This window comes from Microcaecilia unicolor, chromosome 9 (assembly GCF_901765095.1).
Source record: "Microcaecilia unicolor chromosome 9, aMicUni1.1, whole genome shotgun sequence".
Taxonomy (NCBI): Eukaryota; Metazoa; Chordata; class Amphibia; order Gymnophiona; family Siphonopidae; genus Microcaecilia; species Microcaecilia unicolor.
The window spans coordinates 150,156,467-150,179,141 of record NC_044039.1 but is presented as its reverse complement, the minus strand read 5'-3'; the positions used below and the strand labels follow the sequence as shown (position 1 = coordinate 150,179,141).

At 43.7% G+C, this 22,675-nt stretch overlaps 1 protein-coding gene across 2 annotated transcripts in view; it reads right to left on the bottom strand.

The window, feature by feature from the left end:
* Positions 1-2,037: 2,037 nt before the first annotated feature.
* The window catches only part of CCDC9B (coiled-coil domain containing 9B), a 294,033-nt gene continuing 273,395 nt past the window's right edge, over positions 2,038-22,675 (bottom strand). For both annotated transcript variants that reach the window (XM_030215177.1, XM_030215178.1), the window contains 4 exons: positions 17,655-17,708; positions 10,810-10,915; positions 3,145-3,202; positions 2,038-3,047 (listed from right to left, as the gene is read on the bottom strand). In XM_030215177.1, coding sequence (XP_030071037.1) covers positions 2,673-3,047; positions 3,145-3,202; positions 10,810-10,915; positions 17,655-17,708 — 593 coding nt within the window. In that variant the 3' untranslated portion in view covers positions 2,038-2,672. The remainder of the gene's footprint in view (positions 3,048-3,144; positions 3,203-10,809; positions 10,916-17,654; positions 17,709-22,675) is intronic.

The following is a 22,675-nucleotide window of genomic DNA, read 5'->3' as shown; positions in this document are numbered from 1 at the left end:
CTGTTCCGGGCTGTCCAGAGTGGAGCGCATCGACACCTCTTGAACAGAGGGTGAGCGGTCCTCTCGGTGCCGATGCCTGCTGGGTGCCGACTCCCTCGGCGACCCAGAGCTCCCGGTGCCGACACGGGAAGGGGACCGGTGTCGATGCTTCTTAGATTTTTTGCGAAGCACGTCACCGGCGCTTCCCGGCACCGACGAGGAGGACGTAGAATCCAGCCGTCTCTTCCTCGGGGCCGAGATCGAAGAGGGTCGATCTCGGGGGGGCTGTACCGCAGGAGCCCTCAGGGTAGGGGGAGACCCACCCGAAGGCTCACCGCCACCAGCAGGGGAGTGGACAGCCCTCACCTGCACTCCAGACGAAGCACCACCGTCCGACGACATCAGCAGACGAGGTCCCGGTACCACCGACGTCGATGCAGTCACCCGATGTCTCGGCGCCGATGCAGAGGGTCGATGCCTCGATGCACTCGATGCACTGGCCGCCGAGGATGAAGGTCTGGACGCTGCAGACGTCGATGCACTCGATACCCCCGGTGCCGATGCCGACGAAGAGCCCGAGAACAAAAAGTTCCACTGGGCCAACCTCGCTACCTGAGTCCGCTTCTGTAAAAGGGAACACAGACTACAGGCCTGAGGGCGGTGCTCGGCCCCCAGACACCGAAGACACGAAGCGTGCCTGTCAGTGAGCGAGATTACCCGGGCGCACTGGATGCACTTCTTGAAGCCACTGGAAGGCTTCGATGTCATGGGCGGAAAAATCACGCCGGCGAGATCGAAAGACGAAATGGCGAAATTTGGCACCAGCAGAAAAAAGCGGGAAGGAAATTTCGACCGGGGCCTAAGTAAGGCCTACCCCGACGACGAAAGAAAACTTACCGGGGTGAAAAACTCGAACTAGAGGAAGGGAAAAAGCCAAAAGAGGTTTTTTCCAACACTTTTGAAGCGAAACGAGTCGAAAACGACGCGCGAGGTCAACTTTTTCGGGGCACGAAACGGAAACACAACCGTCCCGAGCGCGGAGAAAAGAAGACTGGCCGGCTCAAGCCAGTTTCGGGCGGGAAGACGGCCGCGCATGCGCGGTGCGCATTGGCGCGCGAGGGCTAGCAATGGACTTTGCTAGTGAAGATTCCGATTGGAGGGGGCTGCCGTGGACGTCACCCATCAGTGAGAACAAGCAGCCTGCTTGTCCTCGGAGAATATCCGCTATAATAAACTGCAAATAAATATTAGAGTAATTCTCAAAAGTGTCATCCACCAATTTTTTTTTTTGCCTGTGCCAAAAGTTCTTACTGAATCCTTATGTACTTAGAAGTATAGGGCCAGATTTACCTGATTGATGCCCCTAGGTTGCAGACTGGGCGGGGGAAGGGCCTACATGAATGTTGAGTGAGAAAAGGGGGGTCCCTCTAGGATGCATCACACCGAGGCTCCAATGCTAAAAAGTAAAATGCGGGCACTGGAGGCCATAAGCACCGTACTAACACCCGCATTTACCTGCACAGAATGTCAGAAGCCCAGAGAGCGTGGCCACAAATGAGTGCGCAGACAAACAGCGCAAGTGGCATGCAAATGTAGTCTAGCTCATATAAATGAGGTCATTTTGTATTCCTCTCCAATGATCAGAAAACAGTGCCCAAAACAAAACTGCCATACTGCTGCAAAAAATAACGCCAGGTCGGAGCAGGCATTAGGGTGTTGGAAAAGAGGACGTCTCATGATTCTTGTGCTTGTCTCATGATTCTTTCTGCAAAATCTACTGGTTTTGATTGCTTTTGGAAGCAGAAAGAAGCCTGTGTACAGACCCAAGTGAAAGCACACATTGGCAAATGTTTCTTGCATCCAAATTTAAATTGTCCATGCTAAAAAAAAATTTTAAATGCCCAAAGTGAAAGCATGCATTGGCTTCTGTTTCCTGTGTCTAAAGTTAAAGCATCTATGCTAAAAAATTTTTTTAAAAAACCTTGTATTTAAACCACAGAAAACAGGCACCAATGTGTGTTTCACGTTCTGGTTTTTCCAGGTACATGCGTGCAGGAGGCGAGCTTACTGCAGAACCCTTCTGCGCATGCGCCAAGCACAATCCTCCCACCAAACTCCCTAATGCCCAGTGCTATGAGCGCGCCTATATTTGCATCTCATTAGCAATGAGTATTAGGACATTCTTCTACGCTGTTCTAACGGTATTTTTACAGCACTATTCAGAACAGCACCAGAGGTTTGAGTATCGGGGCCTGAAAGAGGCACATCCTCCATGGGGCAGCCCTCACTCTTACATACTACTCAGCCTTAGGAGCAGCAGCCTGTAGGACTCAATCTCTTAAAGGCTCAGGCTGGACTGGGCCCTCATATCTTCAGATACAAACTAAGGATAACTGTGATCCAAGTAAATATTCTCATCCTCCATTTCCTTGTATGTAGTGCAATCTCTAGGACATTCTTCACTTTTCTCACTAAAGGATTTTTAAGTAGCTTTGTTTTCTTTACAATACGCAGTTGGTGCTCCATGCTGATTTGATAAACCCAGAGTTTTGGTTGAGTATGGAGTATATTTATATTCTCTTTATATCAAGGGAGTCAAGAACCTGATCATTTCCCATTATTATCTTTGCTTTACGGAGGAGTACACCTTTATCACTATCTCCTATTATTCTTTCATATGGTCTTCCTCTTACCTAACGGCTAACTTTTCTGCGCATTGATGCCTTCCGGAAACCTTTTTCCTCTATTGCTATGATTTGAAGCTTTTGGGTTGCTTTTTTTGAAGCACCAGTGCTTATGTTGGCCTCTGGATTCCAAGGATCAGATCCACACTCTCCATTCTCTGGTACCCCTTTATGGTGTAGACAGCCTTTTGGCTCTAAATGATGGATACTAGGCACATCATCTTCTCTGTATTCTGTCTCTTTGTTCCTCTTTTCCTCAGAAACATCTTGGCTACTTTGGATCCCTGGCAGTTCCAAGCTTTCCTCTTGCAACGTACTACTATCATTTTCTAATTTCTTGTCAGATGAATATGCAACCTTCAATTTTTCCGGCTCTGGGAGTTCCTAGAATAAGCCAAAGACCACTCACAAGTTAAAAACTATTTCTCAAAGACTAATTCTTATCTAACAGGTATGAAAGATGATCTTACCCTACACCTACCTGGACAGAAGATCCTTCCACTGTACAAGATGCAGTTTTACCATTTTTTCCATCCCATCTAAGAAAACAAAACATTAAGCAATTTAGAAAAACTGATAGAGCTACAGAAGAGTCTTTCCTTACATTTAGATGTTTACCTGTAACAGGTACTCTCTGAAGGCAGCAGGTCACTAGGGATGTGCATTTCTTACTGTGCCTTAAACTTAGTGTGCAATTTATTTTATTTATTTATTAGGATTTATTTACCGCCTTTTTGAAAGAATTCACTAAAGGCGGTGTACAATAAGAATAAATCAAACATAAGCAATAGACAATTACAGCAGTCAAAATATGCAAATAATAATACAAAGTATGGCATAGTATATTATTTACAATGTCAACACAATACGTAATACAACATTTTAATAGACAGTGAAGGGTATATGCAAAGATGGAACATATAGATAGGTAAGAGAGTAAGAGGAGTTAGAAAATAAGGTGACTAATTTAAAGAGAGTTGCATATGAAGTCAGGTGATTAAATATTATCTCAGCTACAGTAGGAGTGGATGAACATCTCCATCTATAGTATGTGCAGCTTTGTGTGTGTGTGTGTGTGTGTGTGTGTGTGTGTGTGTGTGTGTGTGTGTGAGAGAGAGAGAGAGAGAGACACTAACAGGTTAGTTACTTCTTCCATTAAAGGCCTGGTTGCACAGCCATACTTTCACCTGCTTCCTGAAGTAGAGATAGTCATGTGTTAAGCGGAGCCTTTCAGGGAGTGCATTCCAAAGTGTGGGGGCTACTCAGGAGAAGCAGGTTGTCACATCATGTAATGTCCTTTTGGAGAGGGTGTGGTTAGGGATGTCCCTTGGGAAGACCTTAGTGTCCTTGGAGGTGTGTAGAAGGTCATCCTGTTCTTCAAGTACTAAGGTCCATTTCCTTTAAAGGCCTTGAAGATCAGACATAGAGTTTTAAATTTAGCTCTGTATTGTACTGGTAGCCAATAAAGTTTTTTTGCAAAAATGGTGTGATTTGGTCACGTCGCTTGCAACCTTCTATGAATATTGCTGCAGCATTCTGAATCAATTGGAGCTGGTGCAGACCCTTTGTAGTCAGACCATTGTAGAGTGCATTACAGTAATCCAGTTTTGATGTTATCATGGCATGCACAACTGGGATAACATTTTCCTTCTCGATGTAAGGAGAGAGGCAGTGTAGTTGTGGCAAATACCAGAAGTAGCTCTTGAAGGTTGCTTGGATTTGGGGAATCAGAATAAGTGTTGAATCTAACTGTATTCCAAGATTCCTGACTTGTGATTTGAGGGGGAGTTCATACTTCCCAAAAGAGATTTTGATGTCAGGTACTTACCATATATTGCGTAGATTTAAAAATTACCGCACATGTTAAAATTTTTATTAAAACTAATGTGTGAATATGAACGGAAAAGCCCCAAAATTAGGACAAAAGCCCAAGAAGAAAACATGTGCCCTTTGCACATCTCTATAGTTCACCAGTAACACAAATGGGTAAGAGACTGTGATGCCAAGCAGAATGAAATTCCAGAGATTCCGGAAAAGATGATGTCAGTATTCAGTCAGCATTTTTTTTTAAAATACTGGTCATGGGCTCTACCGGTCCAACCGGAGGTGAAGGAAGACTGGGTAGGGGATTTCCCATTCTAGTGGGCTGAGGGGGCGGTCCGTTATTTGGGTGTACATATTCCGTCAGACTTATCCCGATTACATGCAGTAAATATGGGGCCCTTGAGGGATCACTTGTCTATTACTTTGCAGAGCTGAAGGGGGTTACCCATTTCTTTAAATGGTCGCATAGTATTATACAACATGATATTGTTCCCCAAGTAGACTTATAGTCTACAAATGCTCCCACTCCCCTGGTTAGAGAAACAGCTTAACGGGTTCTTGTGGCAGGGGAAGAGAGCTCGGATTGGGATCAAAAAACTTATGCGCCCAAGAGACAAGGGGGGTTTGGGTTTACTGGATTTGAGACTTCTTTCTATGGCATGTTGCTTACGTCACTTATCGGACTGGTTTCGATCCACTGAATTTTTTTCCTGTACACGGACAGAGACTAGTTTGATGGCCCCTCTTTACTTTGCATTCTGGCTACATGCCCCATCGGATCAGCTAACCCCCCTGGGCCCCTAAAAATATATTTTATACCCCCTACGCAAAGCGTGGCGCGGGCTTTGCAGAATCTTTAAATGGAATAATTTGGCATCATCCCTGCTGCCGATCCGAGGCAACCCTTCCTTCCCAGAGGAAGGGTCATCCCTTTCATTGAACAGATGGACTGCCCGAGGGATCCAATTTTTATCTCAGATAGTGACAGAGCAGGGGGCTATCAAGACTTTTCAGGCTTTATGTGAGGAATATGGTTTGGAGTGAGGCGATCTATTTGCTTATTTCCAAATGAAGCATTATATACAATCCCTGCCAGCTGACTCCCTGGGACAGAGAGTTTGGGAGAGTCAAGTTGAGCTCTTGGCTCTAGAGGCGCAACTAAGAACGCCATTGAAATACTTTCACAGTTGCTTACGAACTCATTTGGAACCGTTGGACACGTCTCTGATATGTGCCCAGTGGAGTCAGGAATTGAAGTGGCGTTTGGAACCACAACAAGTAATGACCTGCTTGAACTCCATCAGCAAAGTGACTGAGAATGTGGCTTGGTGGGAGTTGAATTACAAGTTTATCCTTCAGCTGCACATCTCCCCTCATAGGGCCTTCCGAACAACATTGCATGAAACAGATAACTGCCCTAAATGTGCTAGAGGGGGGGCCTCCCTGGGCCATATGTTTTGGTACTGCCCGGGGGTGTTGGCATTTTGGTTAGCCCTTGCTCATCAGGTGTCGGCTATGTGGGAGGTGCCATGGAGGCCCACCCCCGGACAATTGTTTGATGTTTTCTCGACGCAGGGGCGGATGCCAGAAGGATTGAGGGGCTTTCTGAGGAGATCGGTGCTGATGGGGAAGAGGACCATCTTGCAGCTTTGGCTCAGCCGGGAGGCCCCTAGCGTGTTACATTGGCGCTGGGCTATGATGCAATGTTGCTCGTTAGAGAAGCGGGGGGTCAGTGACCTGGCCTCCGCCAAGGGAGATCAGTTTTGTAATGTAAAATTTTTATTGTTGACATATCATTATTAAAGATTTTGACTGTTATTATTTTATATTTTTTCAATAGATGATTTTAGAATTATTTATATGTTGTTTTAGACAATTTTAGAATTATTTACATGCTGATTTTAATTATATTCTTTATATGTCTGATTAACAGTGTACTGTAAACCCCTGATGCAGCCATTTGAGGCGAAACGTGGCCACATTGGGTAACTGAAAATAAATCCACTCAGCTAACAATTTTCAGTCTGCTTTTCTTGTTTGACGTTGCATCAGGAGTTTGACATAACACTAACTGGTTAGGAAATGATTAGCATGTGAGCCCTTAAAATAGGTGGTGTTAAGGGCTCATGCACTAATCTTTTTAATAGTCATGTGTTAACGGCCCATGTCTATATAGGGGATCATTTCAAAAAGCACTTTACATGTCAAAAGCATGTTCTACGCATGAAAAATGAACCTATAAAACTGTGTCAACAACTATGTGTGCCAACAAGATCATGCATAGGCATTCCCATAACTGAAATATTGGTTAAGCAATTCCCCTTTATTTTCATTAGCCTCTACATATTCCTCCCCTTCAGCCTTGAGTTTCACAATGCCACTTTTGCACTTCCTCCTGTCCACCTACTTTACTGTATTAACTATTTCTTTCCATCTTTGCTTTCCTGACTACTTTACCAGCTTCCCATAGCTTCTCAATATATTGCTATTTGTCTTTCTCTTTCTGTGATCTTTTAGTTTATAAAGGCTAACTTTTTTTCCTTACCATTTCAGCTATGTCTTTTGAAAATCATATGTAACCTCTTTTTCATCTTATTTTTATTTACATTACTAAGAAAAGTTTCATAGCCCTTAAAATATCTCCTTTTCAGTTTTGCCACTGCTTTTCTACTTCTCCTAATGACTCCTTGAGGTATTCCCTATCTTTGACTATCTGTTGATCACTGAATGACATCAGAAACATTCTTCCCAATATTAAGCACAAGATCCAGTATCACTCTCTTCCCACCTGGGCTCCATTACTAGTGTCCGGAATAGTTCTCCATGTAAAGAATGCAGGACTCCCTACTTCTAGGTAACAATGCAGCCAGGACATATCAAATACATTTTCTCTTTCATAGTAATATTTCTTTTGCCCTTGAGGGAGGTATGTTTATCACATCTGCATAGACAGACATGCCATTCCCTCTTTCCAGATTAACCCATAGTGCTGCCTTCTTACCTCATAAGTCCTGTAATTCATTGATTTTAATATTATTTTTGACATATAGCACCACTCTGCCTCTCTTTCTTCCTATCCTGCCCTTCTTGAATAGATTAAAAGCTGGTATAACTATATTCCAGTCATGTCATTCATCTATTATCTCCTTGACCACCAATATCCAAGTCAGCCTCTTCCATTACAATTTTTAGATCCAGAACTTTATTTACCATACTATGGGTATGAGTATACAGAACTTTCCAAATGTTACCTTTTCCCCCTTTTCTATACAAATGTTTAATGTTTTACTTACCTGAGGGCTTTTTTTTTTTACTTACCACCCCTCCACCCCCCCCACACACACACAACATGATCTTAGTTTAAAACCCTCCTCAGTATATTAGTCAGTCTGTTGCAGAAGACACTTCACCTATCAAAGAAGGGGAGGACAGCATCTCAGCTTAGCAACCCTTGGAAAACCATCCGATGGTCCTGAAAGCCAACATGCTCTTGAAGACACTATCCATGCAGCCATGCATTCATCTCCAGGGTACAAGCTTCTCAGCCTCAGCCTCTACTCTCGACAGGGAGGATTCAGGAAAACACTGCCTGCACATCTATCTGCTTCACCTTCTCTCTCAGAACCACTATCAGGCTTATTTTCGAAAGAGAAGGGCGCCCATCTTTCGACACAAATCGGGAGATGGGGGTCCTTCTCACAGGGTCGCCCAAATCGGCATAATCAAAAGCCGATTTTGGGCGTCCTCAACTGCTTTCCGTTGCGGGGACAACCAAAGTTTATGGGGGCGTGTCAGAAGCGTAGCGAAGGTGGGACTGGGGCGTGCCTAACACATGGGCGTCCTCGACCAATAATGGAAAAAAGAAGGGCGTCCCTGACGAACACTTGGGCAACTTTACTTGGTCCTTTTTTTTTACGACCAAGCCTCAAAAAGGTGCCCGAACTGACCAGATGACCTCCCCTTACTCCCCCAGCGGTCACCAAGCCCCCTCCCACCCTAAAAAAAAAACCTTTTTAAATATTTTGTGCCAGCCTCTATGCCAGTCTCAAATGTCATATCCAGCTCTATCACAGCAGTATGCAGGTCCCTGGAGCTGTTTTAGTGGGTGCAGTGCACTTCAAGCAGGCAGACCCAGGCCCATCCCCCCCTACCTGTTGGTGTCCTGGCATGTGAGGGGGAACAGTGCACTATGAATGCTGACTCCTCCCACGACCAAATGGCTTGGATTTGGTCATTTCTGATATGGGCTTCCTCGTTTCTGATATGGCCAAAAATCAGGGACGACCATCTCTAAGGTCAACCTAAATTTCGTGATTTGGGCGTCCCCGACCGTATTATCGAAACGAAAGATGGACGCCCATCTTGTTTCAATAATATGGGTTTGCCTCTTCGCCGGGACGTGCTGCGAGGATGTCCTCAGGAAAACCTGGGCAACCCTTTCGATTATGCCCCTCAAAATCACTTTTGATACCTTCAGGTGGATTAGCAGTTTCAAATAATAGTCAGTAGGCTTAATAAGTCTCTGCAAAATCTCCAGATCTTGACATCAGGCAGATGGTACACCTCTGGGGACATCATAACTGGTCATCAGATTAATTTTTTTTTTCTTACATTTGTACCCCGCGCTTTCCCATTCATGGCAGGCTCAATGCGGCAGACAATGGAGGGTTAAGTGACTTGCCCAGAGTCACAAGGAGCTGCCTGTGCCGGGAATCAAACTCAGTTCCTCAGTTCCCCAGGACCAAAGTCCACCACCCTAACCACTAGGCCACTCCTCCTCTGTACCTATCAGAAGGAAGTAACCAACCACCACTAACCTTCCTAGTATAAGTTTATCCTACAGGTTTTGAGGGTTTTGAACTCTGAATCCTCCTGTTCCTGGGATGTTGTCACCTCTTCCAGTGCTGCACACCATTTCTTCAGTTCTAGGAAAGGTGAAGTCAGGGTGTCAGTTCTGCAGATCTGGTGATCTGTGTCCAGCCTTCATCTTCTCCTAGAGAACAATCCTTCCCTGTACTGTAGATCTTAAGACTCATCAGGAAGCATTTCATCTCATTGTCATGGATGCTTCTCAGCTTCAGTTCTTCCACTTGTTTCCTGAGTAATTCAACCTGCAGACATCTTGCACACTGAACCAGCCCTGGATCAGGCTGTAAGAGATGCAGAAGTGGTGATAGTGTCAATAGCTTTGGTGACACGATGTTTCCCAGTAATACTTCTGCTGTTGGACCTTTGATATCTGTTGGAAAAAGTGGAAAAAAAAAAAAAGAGAGATCTCCCAAAGTCTTCTTACTGCCTTCTTGACAGAAAATAATTAGCGGTCTTTATGTGAAATCTAACACCTCTGTTGATTTCCTGTGTGTAGTCCTGCCTATTGGGATGTGCAGTAGTTATTTTATTCTTTCAGACTACAAAATGTATCCAGTGGAATGTCATTATCACCCAAAATATCAAGAAGAGATTGAGCAGCAGCATGTACAGCAGGAATCTGGAAACCTTTGTGCAGGCATACAACCTTACATTATGTGATTCATCAGCATGACTCACTCTAGCTGATTGTTAGAGAAAAAAAACATTGCATGTAATTAGAGAAGAGATAAACAGCCAGTAAAAAGCCACCAGGAGGAGAAAGGTGATAAGAGGAGAGAGAAAGATAGGAGACAGAAAAGTATGAAACCCAAAAAGGGTGACAAGGGTTCAAAAATTGAAGAAGGAAGCGCAAGGCAGAGGGAAAGTGAAGCTGGGAAGCAAAAGAGGAAGGTGTAGGAGTAAACAAGGACAAAATACATTTCAACAGACCGACTACAAAATTCAGTAAAATATTAAAACAAAGGCAGCATGATAGTGCAGTATAATTTCCAAATTATGAAAAAAATGCACTCATTTCATTATAAACCATAAAGCTGTATGTCTCTGTTGATCACCCCACCCCTCCTGTTAGAATATCAATGATATGCTTTGATGTCCCCATGCATACCTCCTACCCACCCCCACCCTCCCACCCTGTCAGACTGTCATAGTAATGCTTGAATGTTTTCACTTATATACACTGTCAGCTAGCACATTTGCTTATTTCCGATCTGACGAAGAAGGGCAACCTTCGAAAGCTAATCAAGAAATGTATTAAGTTATGTCCAATAAAAAAGGTATCATCTTATTTTCTTTTCCATGTTTTATTTTGTTTGATTTCTATTGAGTAAAGTACAAATACATGTATTTTTGACAATATAGCTGCACTCATGCAATGTGTGTATCTTTCATTACTATCACCATCACACTCCTGTTTTTGTCTATATTTCAACAGACAGCCACTGACACCTACCTTCTTGCTCTGCCGGTCAGTCTGTCTTTTCCCTTTGCTTTACTGCTTTTAGCTGGTACCACTCTGGAAACGGACTCTACTGTACTCAAATTATGGCGCCCATCGTCTGAAATAAGACATGAAAAATTAAAGCTTTACTCTTTGTATGCTTCCTCAAATTCTCTATCCTGTATTAGCTAGGCACTTATATAATTATACGAAAAAAAAAATCATTTGATGCTGCTTTTACAGCATACATTAGCCAGGCTTCTGCTAGCCAAATTGGAACTGAGCAAACTAGAATCTATTTAAACAAGTAAAAATGTAGTATATGATTTCTCAAAACCACAAAGAGTAGAGGAGTAGCCTAATGTTTAGAGCAGTGAACTAAGAACCAGGGAAAGCCAGAGTTCTAATCACACTGCTGCAACTTTGTGTCTCCAGGAGCTTCTGCCCAGGAGGGGAGGGCTACTTAGATATACTTTTCAGTTGGAGATTTGATTATTAGGCATGTAGATAGCTGGGTGGTTAGTGGTGTGAGGATCACTTGGTCACTTGCCTGTCTGGTGTAAAGGTACCAGACCTCATGCATCCTGTAGACAGGATTTTAGACAGTGCTGGGGAGGAGCTGGCTGTCTTGGTACATCAGGTACTAATGCTATAGGTAAATGTGGGAGGGAGGTTCTGGAAGCTAAATTTAGGCTCTTAGATAAAGAGTTGAAATCCAAATCCTCCACAGTAGCATTTTCAGAAGTTCTCCCTCTTCCACATGCAGGACCCAAGAGCCAGGAAGACTGCTGGAATCTCAACGTATGGATGATATAATGGTCCAGGGAAGATTCATTTAGATTTGTTAGGAACTGGATAACACTGTGGTGAAGGGAGAACTTATTCTGAAAAGATGGGCTTCACCCTAACCGATGTAGAACCATGCTGCTGGAGCTAAAGTTTAAAAGGAGATAGAGAAGCTTTTAAACTAGATCCTGGGGGGAAAGCCAACAGTTGTTCAGAAGCACATGGTTCAGAGTAATGTATTTTTGAAGGATGCTGTCAAAACAGGGAAGTGAGAGCTTTGACACTTTACTGTATTAAGTGGTATATCAAATCAAATCCTGATAGGGAGGTTGCAACAAAGGCAAAAGTGAGCCAGGTGCCTTTAACAAAGAGATTGCAAATTATCCCTGTTAACTGCTAGATAGGCTGCAGATACAAACAAAAGACATACTTTGAAATGTCTGTATACAATTGCTAGAAACCTAAAAAATGAGAGAGTTAGAGTATATAGCATTAAATGAAGAGGTAGATTAAATAAGCATCTCAGATACCTGGTGAAAGGAGGATAACCAGTGGGACACTGTGTTACCAGGGCACAAATTATATCACAAGGACAGGGTGAAGCAAATTGGAGGGAAATGGGGTGATGCTAACAGGCTCATTTTCAAAAGAGATGGACGTCCATCTTCCGACATAAATCGGAACATGGACGTTCATCTCCCAGAGACGTCCAATTCAGTATAATCGAAACTCGATTTTGGACGTCTCCAACTGCAGTCCGTTGCAAGAACATCCACATTTCAAGGGGGCATGCTGGAGGCGTGGTGAAGGCGGGACTTGGGTGTGCCTAAGACTTGGACGTCTTTGAACCATAATCGAAAGAAGCAGGGACGTAACTTGGTGCCCGAAATGACCAGATGACCACCGGAGGGAATTGAGGATGACCTCCCGTTACTCCCCCAGTGGTCACTGACCCCCTCCCACCCTCAAAAACCATCTTTAAAAATATTTTGTGCCAGCCTCTATGCCAGGCTCAGATGTTCTACTCAGGTCCATGACAGAGCAGTTTTTGTGGGTGCAGTGCACTTCAGACAGGCAGACCCAGGCCCATAACTTCCCTACCTGTTACGTTGTGGAGGAAACAGCGAGCCCTCCAAACCCACTGTACCCACATCTAGGTGGCCCCCTTCACCCGTAAGGGCTATGGTAGTGGTGCACAGTTGGGGGTAGTGGGTTTTGGAGGGGGTTGGGGGGCTCAGCACACACGGTAAGGGAGCTATGTACCTGGGAGCAATTTATGAAGTCCACTGCAGTGCCCCCTAGGGTGCCCCACTGCTGTCCTGGCATGTCATGGGGACCAGTGCACTACAAATGTTGGCTCCTCACACTTCCAAATGGCTTGCATTTGGACGTTTTAGGCATGGATGTCTTTGGTTTCGAAAATTGCCTAAAGTCAAAGATGTCCATGTCTAGGGACATCCAAATCCAAGGACGTCCTTAGTATTTTTGAAACGAAAGATGGACGTCCATCTTTATTTGAAAATACGGTTTTCCCTGCCCCCGGATTTGGACGTTTTACAAAGACGTCCAAATCCCAACTTGGACGTTTCTTTCGAAAATGCCCCTCTATATGATAAAGAGGGAATTGAGTCAAACAATAAAAATTCAGCAGGAAACAGCAATGTGGAATTCTTACAAATAGAAATTCTATTTGCGAAAGGAAAGAGAATTCTGACGGGGTTATACTACTGTCCAGATGATGAAATGTTAACAGAAATTAGGGACTCTAACAAATTTGGAAACACTATAATAATGAGTGACCCTATTACCCCAATACTGATTGGATAAACATGAGGTCAGGAAATGATGGTTAGGTAAAATTCCTAAATGAAATAACTGCTTCATGAAGCAACTGGTTCATAGTCTGTTTTTATTATTATGATTATCTATGTTAGCTGTTATCTGCTTTAAATTGTAAGAAACAAAGGACTACACATTTTTTAAATAAATAAAATGTTCTGTGCTAATGTTAAAGATCATATATAGGTCCCAGGCATTTAAACTAGTAGAGGAGTAGCTTAGTGGTTGGAGCACTGGCCTGGTTCAAATCCCACTGCTGCTCCTTGTGATGTTGGGCAAGTCACTTAGGGGCCATTTTACTAGGCTGCGTAAGCATCTACGCGCACCCAACGCCTGCCGAAATAGAGTTTCCACACAGTTACTGCGTGGCCCTTGCAGTAATTTCATTTTTAGCACGCGTTTGCTACGCGCATCTGGAAAATATTTTCTGGCATGTGTCAACTACGCACACCGTGGCATTTCGCATGCAAAGGTCATTACCACCCGGTTACCGCATGAGACTTTACTGCTAGGTCAATGGCTGGCAGTAAGGTCTCAGACCCAAAATGGACGCACGGCAATTTTGATTTTGCCGCACGTCCATTTTTGGCAAAAATTTTAAAAAGGGCTTTTTTACAGGTGCGCTGAAAAATGGAGTGTCGCGCGATGAAAACCCACGCCTATAATACCGCAAGCCATTTTTCAGCGCACTTTAGTAAAAGGACCCCTTAACCCTTTGTTGCTTTAGGTACAAAATTAGATTGTGAGCACTCCAGGGACTGGGAAATGCCTAGTGTACCTGAATGTAACTCATCTTGAGCTTGTACTGAAAAAGGTGTGAACAATATCCAAATAAATAAATAGTGGGGTTTTAAAAAAAATGTGGGAGTCAGATAAAATAAAGATGCATGTTAAAATATCACATAGAGGGTAATTTTATAAAGGTCTCTTATAAAATTGTCATGCAAGCCAGCATGTACGTATATAGTAGGCATGCACAGGGGAGGAGTTTGATCAGAACATGGGCAGAGTCCCAAAATGCACGCATGCATGTGTACTTAACATTTAGCTCCACTCCCAAGCAGGCAGAAACATGTGTCCAGAATCTAAGAATTATCTCTACATACCTTGTGCTTGTCTTTGTGATGCTTTATCCATAGACACCTGTGTATCTTCATAAAATTGGGAAAAGTAGGTGTCTTCCACCCCTATGAACCTAGATGCCCCATTATAAAATTACCCTCTTAGAGCTGGATTCAATAAATGGTGCTGAAAAATTGGCGCTGAACAGTATTCTACAATGGATGTTCTGGGATCGGCGCCCTTTATAGAATAGTGCGTAGCACTGGGATCTGCGCTTAACTTTGGGTGTGAGAGGTTACACCAACTGAAACCAGGTGTAAATCCTGGCGCCCAAGTTGGGCATGGATCTGCACTATTTATAACACTGCATGCTAAATGCTAAGATACCCATTAGTATAAAATGGGCTTTTTAGTATTTAGTGTGCGCTCAATGGTGAGGTTCACCAGTGGTTTGAGCGTTTTAAATATTCAGAATCTATCGAGTAAAGATAGATCCCCATCTCCAATATGGAAAGCAGAATGCAGAGTTTCACAAGGCTAGCCCATATCCCCCACCTTATTTAACATCGTGATGATACCACTAGTATGAACTTTGGCAAAAATGGCTTTAATCCTTTCCTTTATGCCGAAGATGTGTCAATCTACATCCCATTCAACAACGAACTAGAAAACATCATGGACAGAATTAAATTGGGTATATTTTGGGCCACCTCATTCAAACTCAAAATTAACACAGATAAAACTCAGTTCCTGGTGTTAACATCGTCTCACTACAGCAATACTTTCACTAATGTCAACATAGATGGATCCCCCTATCTAATAGCTGAGACTCTGAAACTATTCGGTGTCACTCTAGACCATAATGTATCATTGAAACAACAGATTTCAACCACCATATTGAAAATGTTTCAGACAATGTGGAAGCTCAGAAGAATAAGAGACTTGTTTCCCAGAGAGATCTCTTGCCTGCTAGTCCAAACGATGGTCTTAGCACATGCCGATTACTGCAAAGGTGCTTATGCCAGTTGCAGAGAACAACTACTAACCAGACTACAAACAGCCCAAAACACGGCCATTAGGCTGATCTATAGGAAGTCTCAATTCAAAAGCGCCAACCTACTAATGCAGAAAATTCACTGGCTCCCGATCAGAGCCAGAATTCTCTTCAAGATATGCATGCTAGTTCATAGGATCATTTTTGGTCTTGCTCCTGAATACATGGCCAACCCAATCGATCTCCCACTGTGAAATGCTACAAATGGGGCATGCAATTATATATTGGGCGTCCTTCACCTCCAGTGTTGTCCAGGATTATGTTGTGAATCAGTATACTCAGCCAGCTCCTCCTTCATAAGCACAAGAATCTGGAACTCTCTAACAAAATAATTAAAATCTATAAGCACATATTTGCTATTTTGTAAACTCCTAAAAGCCTTCCTTTTCAAGAAATCCTTTCACATTGATAATATATAAGACATTTCACTCAGTGTAACTATCCTTTATACCAATGTATCACTTTGATAGTTATTTCACTCCACTACCCCTTCTGTACCCCCCACCATACCCCCATTCCTCTCCTCTCAATAACCAGAACCTCCTATCCAAAATGCATTACATCACTGTAATTATTGTCTCCTCTGCCTTCAGTGGAGTGGAGTGGAGTAGAGGAGTAGCCTAGTGGTTAGTGCAGCGGATTTTGATCCTGGGGAATTGGGTTTATTTCTCACTGCAGCTCCTTATGACTCTGGGCAAGTCACTTAACCCTCCATTGCCCCAGGTACTAATAAGTACCTGTGTATACTGTACATTGAAACCAACCACGTTGAGAAAATGTGGGATACAAATGTCAAATAAATACATGCATATTTATAAGATTAGCCATACTGGGTCAGACCAATGGTTCATCTAGCCCAGTATTCTGCTTCCAGCAATAGCCAATCAAGGTCACAAGTGCCTGGCAGAAAACCAAATAGCAGCAACATTCCATGCTACCAATCCCAGGGCAAGCAGTGGCTTCCCCCATGTCTACCTCAATAGCAGAATATGGGTTTTCCTCCAGGAACTTGTCCAAACCTTTTTTAAACCCGGATATGCTAACTGCTGTAACCACATCCTCTGGCAATGAGTTCCAGAGCTTAACTATTCTTCAGTGAAAAAAACTTTCCTCCTATTTGTTTTAAAAGTACTTCCATGTAATTTCATTGAGTGTCCCCTGGTCTTTGTAGTTTCTGAAAGAGTGAAAAATTGATTCATTTTTATCCATTCTACACCACTCAGGATTTTGTAGACCTTAATCATATCCCCCCTCAGCCATCTCCTTCCCAAGCTGACGAGCCCTAACCTCTTTAGCCTTTTCTCATATGAGAAGTTCCATCTCCTTTATCATTTTGGTCACTCTTCTTTGAACCTTTACCACTATATCTGTTTTGAGATACAGCAACCAGAATTGAACACAATATTAAAGGTGAGATTGCACTATGGAGAGATACAGAGACATTATAATATTCTTGGTCTTATTTTGCAACCCTTTCCTAGTAACTCCTAGCATCCTGTTTGCATTTTTGGCCGCTGCTGCACAATGGGCAGATTTCAGCATATTGTCTACAATGACCCCTAGATCTTTTTCTTGGGTGCTGACTCCTAAGGTGGATCCTAGCATCAGGTAACTATGATTCGTATTATTCTTCCCAATGTGCCTCACTTTGCATTTGTCCACATTAAATTTCATCTGCCATTTGGATGCCCAGTCTTCCAGTTTCCTAAGGGCTTCATGCAATTTTTTACATTACATAGGCACATATCCAGCATGTACACACATATATGATAGTATTCTAAACATTTATGTGATTAACAGGTGCAAAAATGCTAGCACCTATGTTATAGAATTACTCCGCTACTGTATAACTCATATAATGTAACACTTCTGACACGATCTAGCCTCACAATTACGAATGTAAGAGTCTGGGTAGTCACTGTATGGAGGAAGATCCCATAAAATGAAAATGGGGAAAAGTTGCTGTGTCCTGCAACTTTTCCCCATTCCTTGCATGCTCATTTGCCCTGCTTATCCTTCCATTCTTGAAAGATGGACTATGTACAGACTACAGTTCTGCTAGGCAGTGTGAAAATTAGGCAGCAGTTTCAATGATAAAGTCACATATAATACTCACCTCTTCCACTGATCTGAAGGGGCTTGTAATGAAACTTTCTTGTGCTTCTTCCTCCTGCAAGGAAAAGTGGCATAAGTGTTTCTGACCCAGCAGATCACATAGTTTCTTTACAGCTTGATTTACTAAGCTTTTTTTTTCCTATAGTCACAGAATGGGGGGGGGGGGGGGGGGGTGGAAAGGACTTGGTACTTCAGGCTGTTTTGTTTCTTACAATTCTACTTGGGAACAGAGGGGTCGATTACTCAAAACAATTTAACCGGCCAGAAACAGCAACTGGCTGGTTAAATCACCTATTTGGGGCTAATCGTTAATTTCAGTTGCACTTCAGCAGGGGCGTAGCCAGACTTCAGCAGGCGGTGGGTCCAGAGCCCGACGTGAGGGAGCACATTTTAGCCCCCCCCCCGGTGCCGCCGACCCCCCCGCCATTGCTGACCCCCACCCCCGCCGCCACCACCAACTTTGACCCCCCCCTGCTGATGACCCTCTCGATCTCTCCTTCTGCCGCCAACCCTCCCCCATTGTCGCCGCCGCCTACCTTTGCTGCCGGGGGACCCCGACCCCCGCTAGCCGAGGTCCTCTTCTTCTGGCGCAAGGCTTCGTTCTGTTTCTGACGTCCTGCATGGCGGAAGGGGAGGTCGAGAGGGTCATCAGCAGGGGGGTCCAGGGCCAAATCTAGGGGGGCCCAGGCCCCCATGGCCCCACGTATCTACGCCACTGTTTCTGTGAGTCTGACGTCCTGCACGTAAAACATGCAGGACGTCAGAAACAGAACAAAGCCTTGCGCTGGAAGACGAGGACCTCAGCTGGCAGGGGTTGGGGTCCCCCGCCAGCAAACGTAGGCGACAGCAGGGGAGGGTTGGCGGCGGGATGGGGGTCGAGAGGGTCGTCGGCAGAGGGGTCCAGGGCCAAATCTACAGGGGCCCAGGCCTCCGTGGCCCCACGTAGCTACGCCACTGCTTTAGTTAGTGCAGCTGAAAATAACCGGTTAGCACTGAACTGAAAACCATCTATTTTGGGGGCATTCCAGGGGCAGGTGGCACTTGGCTGGTTAAGTGCCAATATTCAGAACTTAACCAGCTAGGTTAACCACATAAATAGGACTGCATAAAAGTTTAACACTGGCGACGGATAGCAAAATGCTGATAGTCGTGGCTGAATATCGGGCAAGATACATTAAGTTTTCTTTTTCTATTGACACTAAATAAGTAAAACCTGTTGGTACATCCGAAGCAAAAGTCCATCTTTTTGAACAACTATCTTAGTGAACATTTTTTTTTTCTGAGTGAATGTCCTTTGAGGTTCAGCCAGTGTCCTCTTTCCTATCTGATTTTTGGAACTCCTTTTCTGATAGTGTATGTTGATATTTGTAATTGTACACCGCTTGGACATGCATTGCCATTTACATAAAAAGCCATAATAAATAAATTATCATGCTCCACATATTGAAAATTAAGCAAAGTAAGTATAACTGTTTGTTACTTATAACTGTCACCTACAAACAAACAAGGTTATTTAACCACTGAAATCTTTTGCATCAAAATTCAGACACTGGCGGTCATTTTAATCGCTGACTGCAACTAGCTAAAATATATCTTAACTATTCAGTGCTGGGCCATATCCAGGCACTGGCACTGAATATCTGAATCTTTGGTGGCACTTGGAAGTTATGCGGCTATGGCCAATGTTCAGTGCCGTACCTGCATAGATAACTGGGCAAAGTTAGGACTGCTATTTAAGAAGAGCTACTTGCCCAATTAACTATGTGGGTACCACTATTCCCTCTAAGCTGAGCAGGAGTCCTCCAACTGCACTGCTGCCAGTAGGGGGTGGTGTGTGGTCAATCACTAGAGACAGGCAAGTTCCCTGGAGTCCTGCACAGTTTGCTTGTCCCTCATTATTGAAAATGTGATAGTGAAACAGCACCCACTACTGGCAAGACTATAGATGGAGGACCCCGCTCAGTGGTGGGTACTGGCACTAAATATTGCCGGTACATGCATAACTCCCAGATTCACCACCTGACTGCCCTGGCACTAACCAGGGAGTACCGCAGCTGTCAAAGGGGATATTCAGTTGCACTGTCCAAGCCATGTATCTGCCGCTGAATATTTCCTCCTGACCTGCTCAGCACAATTTAAGTGGGCAGAAGTCTTTCCTGCCCACTTCAATTGTTTTGAATATTGACCCCTTGTTGCTGCCTAAAAAGTATCTGAAAGCTAATTTCAAATATAGTTCTCCTGTACATCCTAAAAGGAGCAGAGGAGTAGCCTAATGGTTAGAGCAGTGGGCTGGGATCTGCAAGAGGACCTAGATCATAAAATAACAAAAAGGGAAGGAATATACTTTAAAGGGAGAGAAGAAAAATAAACACAGGAGAGCAGAAGGATATGTTTGCCTGGAAGAGCAGGTAGGACAGACTGTGGTGGAAATTGGCAGGGTAGTGTGGTAGAGGATGGTTTACACATGCTCAGAATGTCCTTCTAGGTTTTGGGGGGCTTTAGCAGAGCTACTCTGCCATTGGATGGTGTCACCAGTCTCACAGCTTGGCTAGAATCCAACCTCACACACGAACACTGGCTTTGTCTTTAATTTTGTTTAGTCACATTTTTAAGTACATATCTCCAAAATTCTGAGATAATCAGAAAACAGAGAAAAAGAAAAACATTCTCAAATATTTGAAGGAAATAAACATTAATCTTATGCACACAAGTTAAGGAAGTAAAGATCCAACATATAAGAAATAAATTATTACAAAGTAGTATAAATAAAAATTCTAACCAGGCAGTCGCTTTCCCCGAATGCTATCTCTAGCCTACTCCTGGTAGCGCGCATTCAGGATTATGTTATGACATTCAATTGTTCTTTAGCCACTAGAAAATCATTTATCTGTTTTGGGTCAAAAAATTGAAATGGTTTACCCTCATAAACTAACACAAACAAGGAAATCTTAGCACAAAATTGGCGCCTAAAGCTTGTACTCTAGGCTGTAGGGCCAGGAAAGTTTTACGTCTCATCTTAGTCTCCCTTGAGAGATCAAGGAATATGCACACTTTTGATGCCAAAAACTGCATCTCTAGATATCAAAAGGAAAGTTTCAAAACTGTGTTGTGGTCAGGTTCCAAAGCAAAAGTAACCACCATAGTAGTTCTCTGTGTAATTACATCCAGGGAGGATTCCAAAAAGGATGTGAGATTCAGATTCCTCACAGAGGCGGGAGGCGGACAATCTCCCACTGATCTACCTGAGCTCCAGAAATATTGAGCTTGTGTAATGGGGGGCAATGAATTGTTCGCCATCTCCAGGACCTCACTTAAATATTTCTTGACCATATCCACTGGGGAAATCAAAGGTGACTTGGGGAAGTTGAGAAATCCCAGGTTATGTCTTCTAACCTGGTTTTCCAGGTATTCCACACGTCGGTGTAAAAAAATTCTTATCCTTAACCGAGACAGCCCCCAAATTCTCCAAAGTTTGAAGTTTTAGCTTTAAAGACTCAACTTTAGAGGACTGCTGGGCAGATACCTGAACTTGAAGCAAGACTGCCTTTGAAATAATCTTCATGTCCTTAGAGTTCCCCATAATCAAAGGCTGCAAAGAAGAATGCATATCATAAACAATATTCCAAAGTGACTCCTAAGTCATTATGGCTGGCTTTGTTATTACCCAAGATGACATAGCAGGAGGAGGTAGACTTTTCACCTGGGAGAGAGTATTCACAGTATCTGAAGGAAAAATCTTTAAAGCTGATTGAATAAGAATATTTTGTTTAGGTTCCACAGTCTCATCTGCGGGTGGCACAATCCCTCTCTGTGATCCCAGTTCTTCAGGCGCTGAGACACTGGGCACAGAAATGCCTGCAGCTTCTTCACTTCCCAGCTGCAGGGGGGGGGGGGGGTCACACGGTCGACAGGGCTCAGAGACGCCCTGTCCATGTTACCGACCGATGCTAATGCATTGGTTCTGGCAGAAGAAGACGAGAAGAAGCGATCCAGCATTGTCTGTTTCATCGCCGGGACTCGAGGGAATCTCCTTAACCTTCCCTCTCCACTTGCCCATCTCCAACAGGCTGGGGAACGCTCTGAAATGACACCCACATTGTATTCCAGACCAAAAGGAAAGGAAAAAAAAAGCTAAAACTGTTAAGGTCATATCCCATCTCCACTTGTTCAGGTATGATGCCTCTACAGTTCACCCTTGACTGCCCATCATTAAACACATCTTTTATGGTTAGAGTTCTTGCTACTGCCTTTTGCCTCTAAACTGCTCCTGCAAAAAATGGACTCACTGCCTCACTCATTATCCACCAGGAAGTGGTGATATCTCCGAATGCTCACTTCCTCTGACAGCCTTCATCAGTTCCCACTCCTGCCTTATCCCCTCCATTTCAACAAACTAAATAGCAATTTAAGGCTCACCCAAAATCACCTGCCTCAGGCTGTTTTTGCTGTTGGTCTCCTCATCTGGTTTTGGTGCTACTTCATCTCCCATCCTTGATGTATTTTACAGCAGCAACATATAGAAGAGAAGCTGCCAATCCCTCTCACTCCACCACAAAGAAACCAAAACACCATCAGACCCCTCTGTTCCTGCCTCCCCCCCCATCCAAATCTACATAAGTACATAAGTATTGCCGTACTGGGAAAAACCAAAGGTCCATCAAGCCCAGCATCCTGTTTCCAACAGTGGACAATCCAGGTCACAAATACCTGGCAAGATCTCTAAAAAAGTACAAAACATTTTATACTGCTTATCCCAGAAACAGTGAATTTTCCCCAAGTCCATTTAATAATGGCCTATGAACTTTTCCTTTAGGAAGCCGTCCAAACCTTTTAAAAACTCTGCTAAGCTAACCGCCTTTACCACATTCTCTGGCAACGAATTCCAGAGTTTAATTACACGTTGAGTGAAGAAAGATTTTCTCCTATTCTTTTTAAATTTACTACATTGTAGCTTCATCGTATGCCCCCTAGTCCTAGTATTTTTAGAAAGCGTAAACAGAAGCTTCCCATCTACCTGTTCAA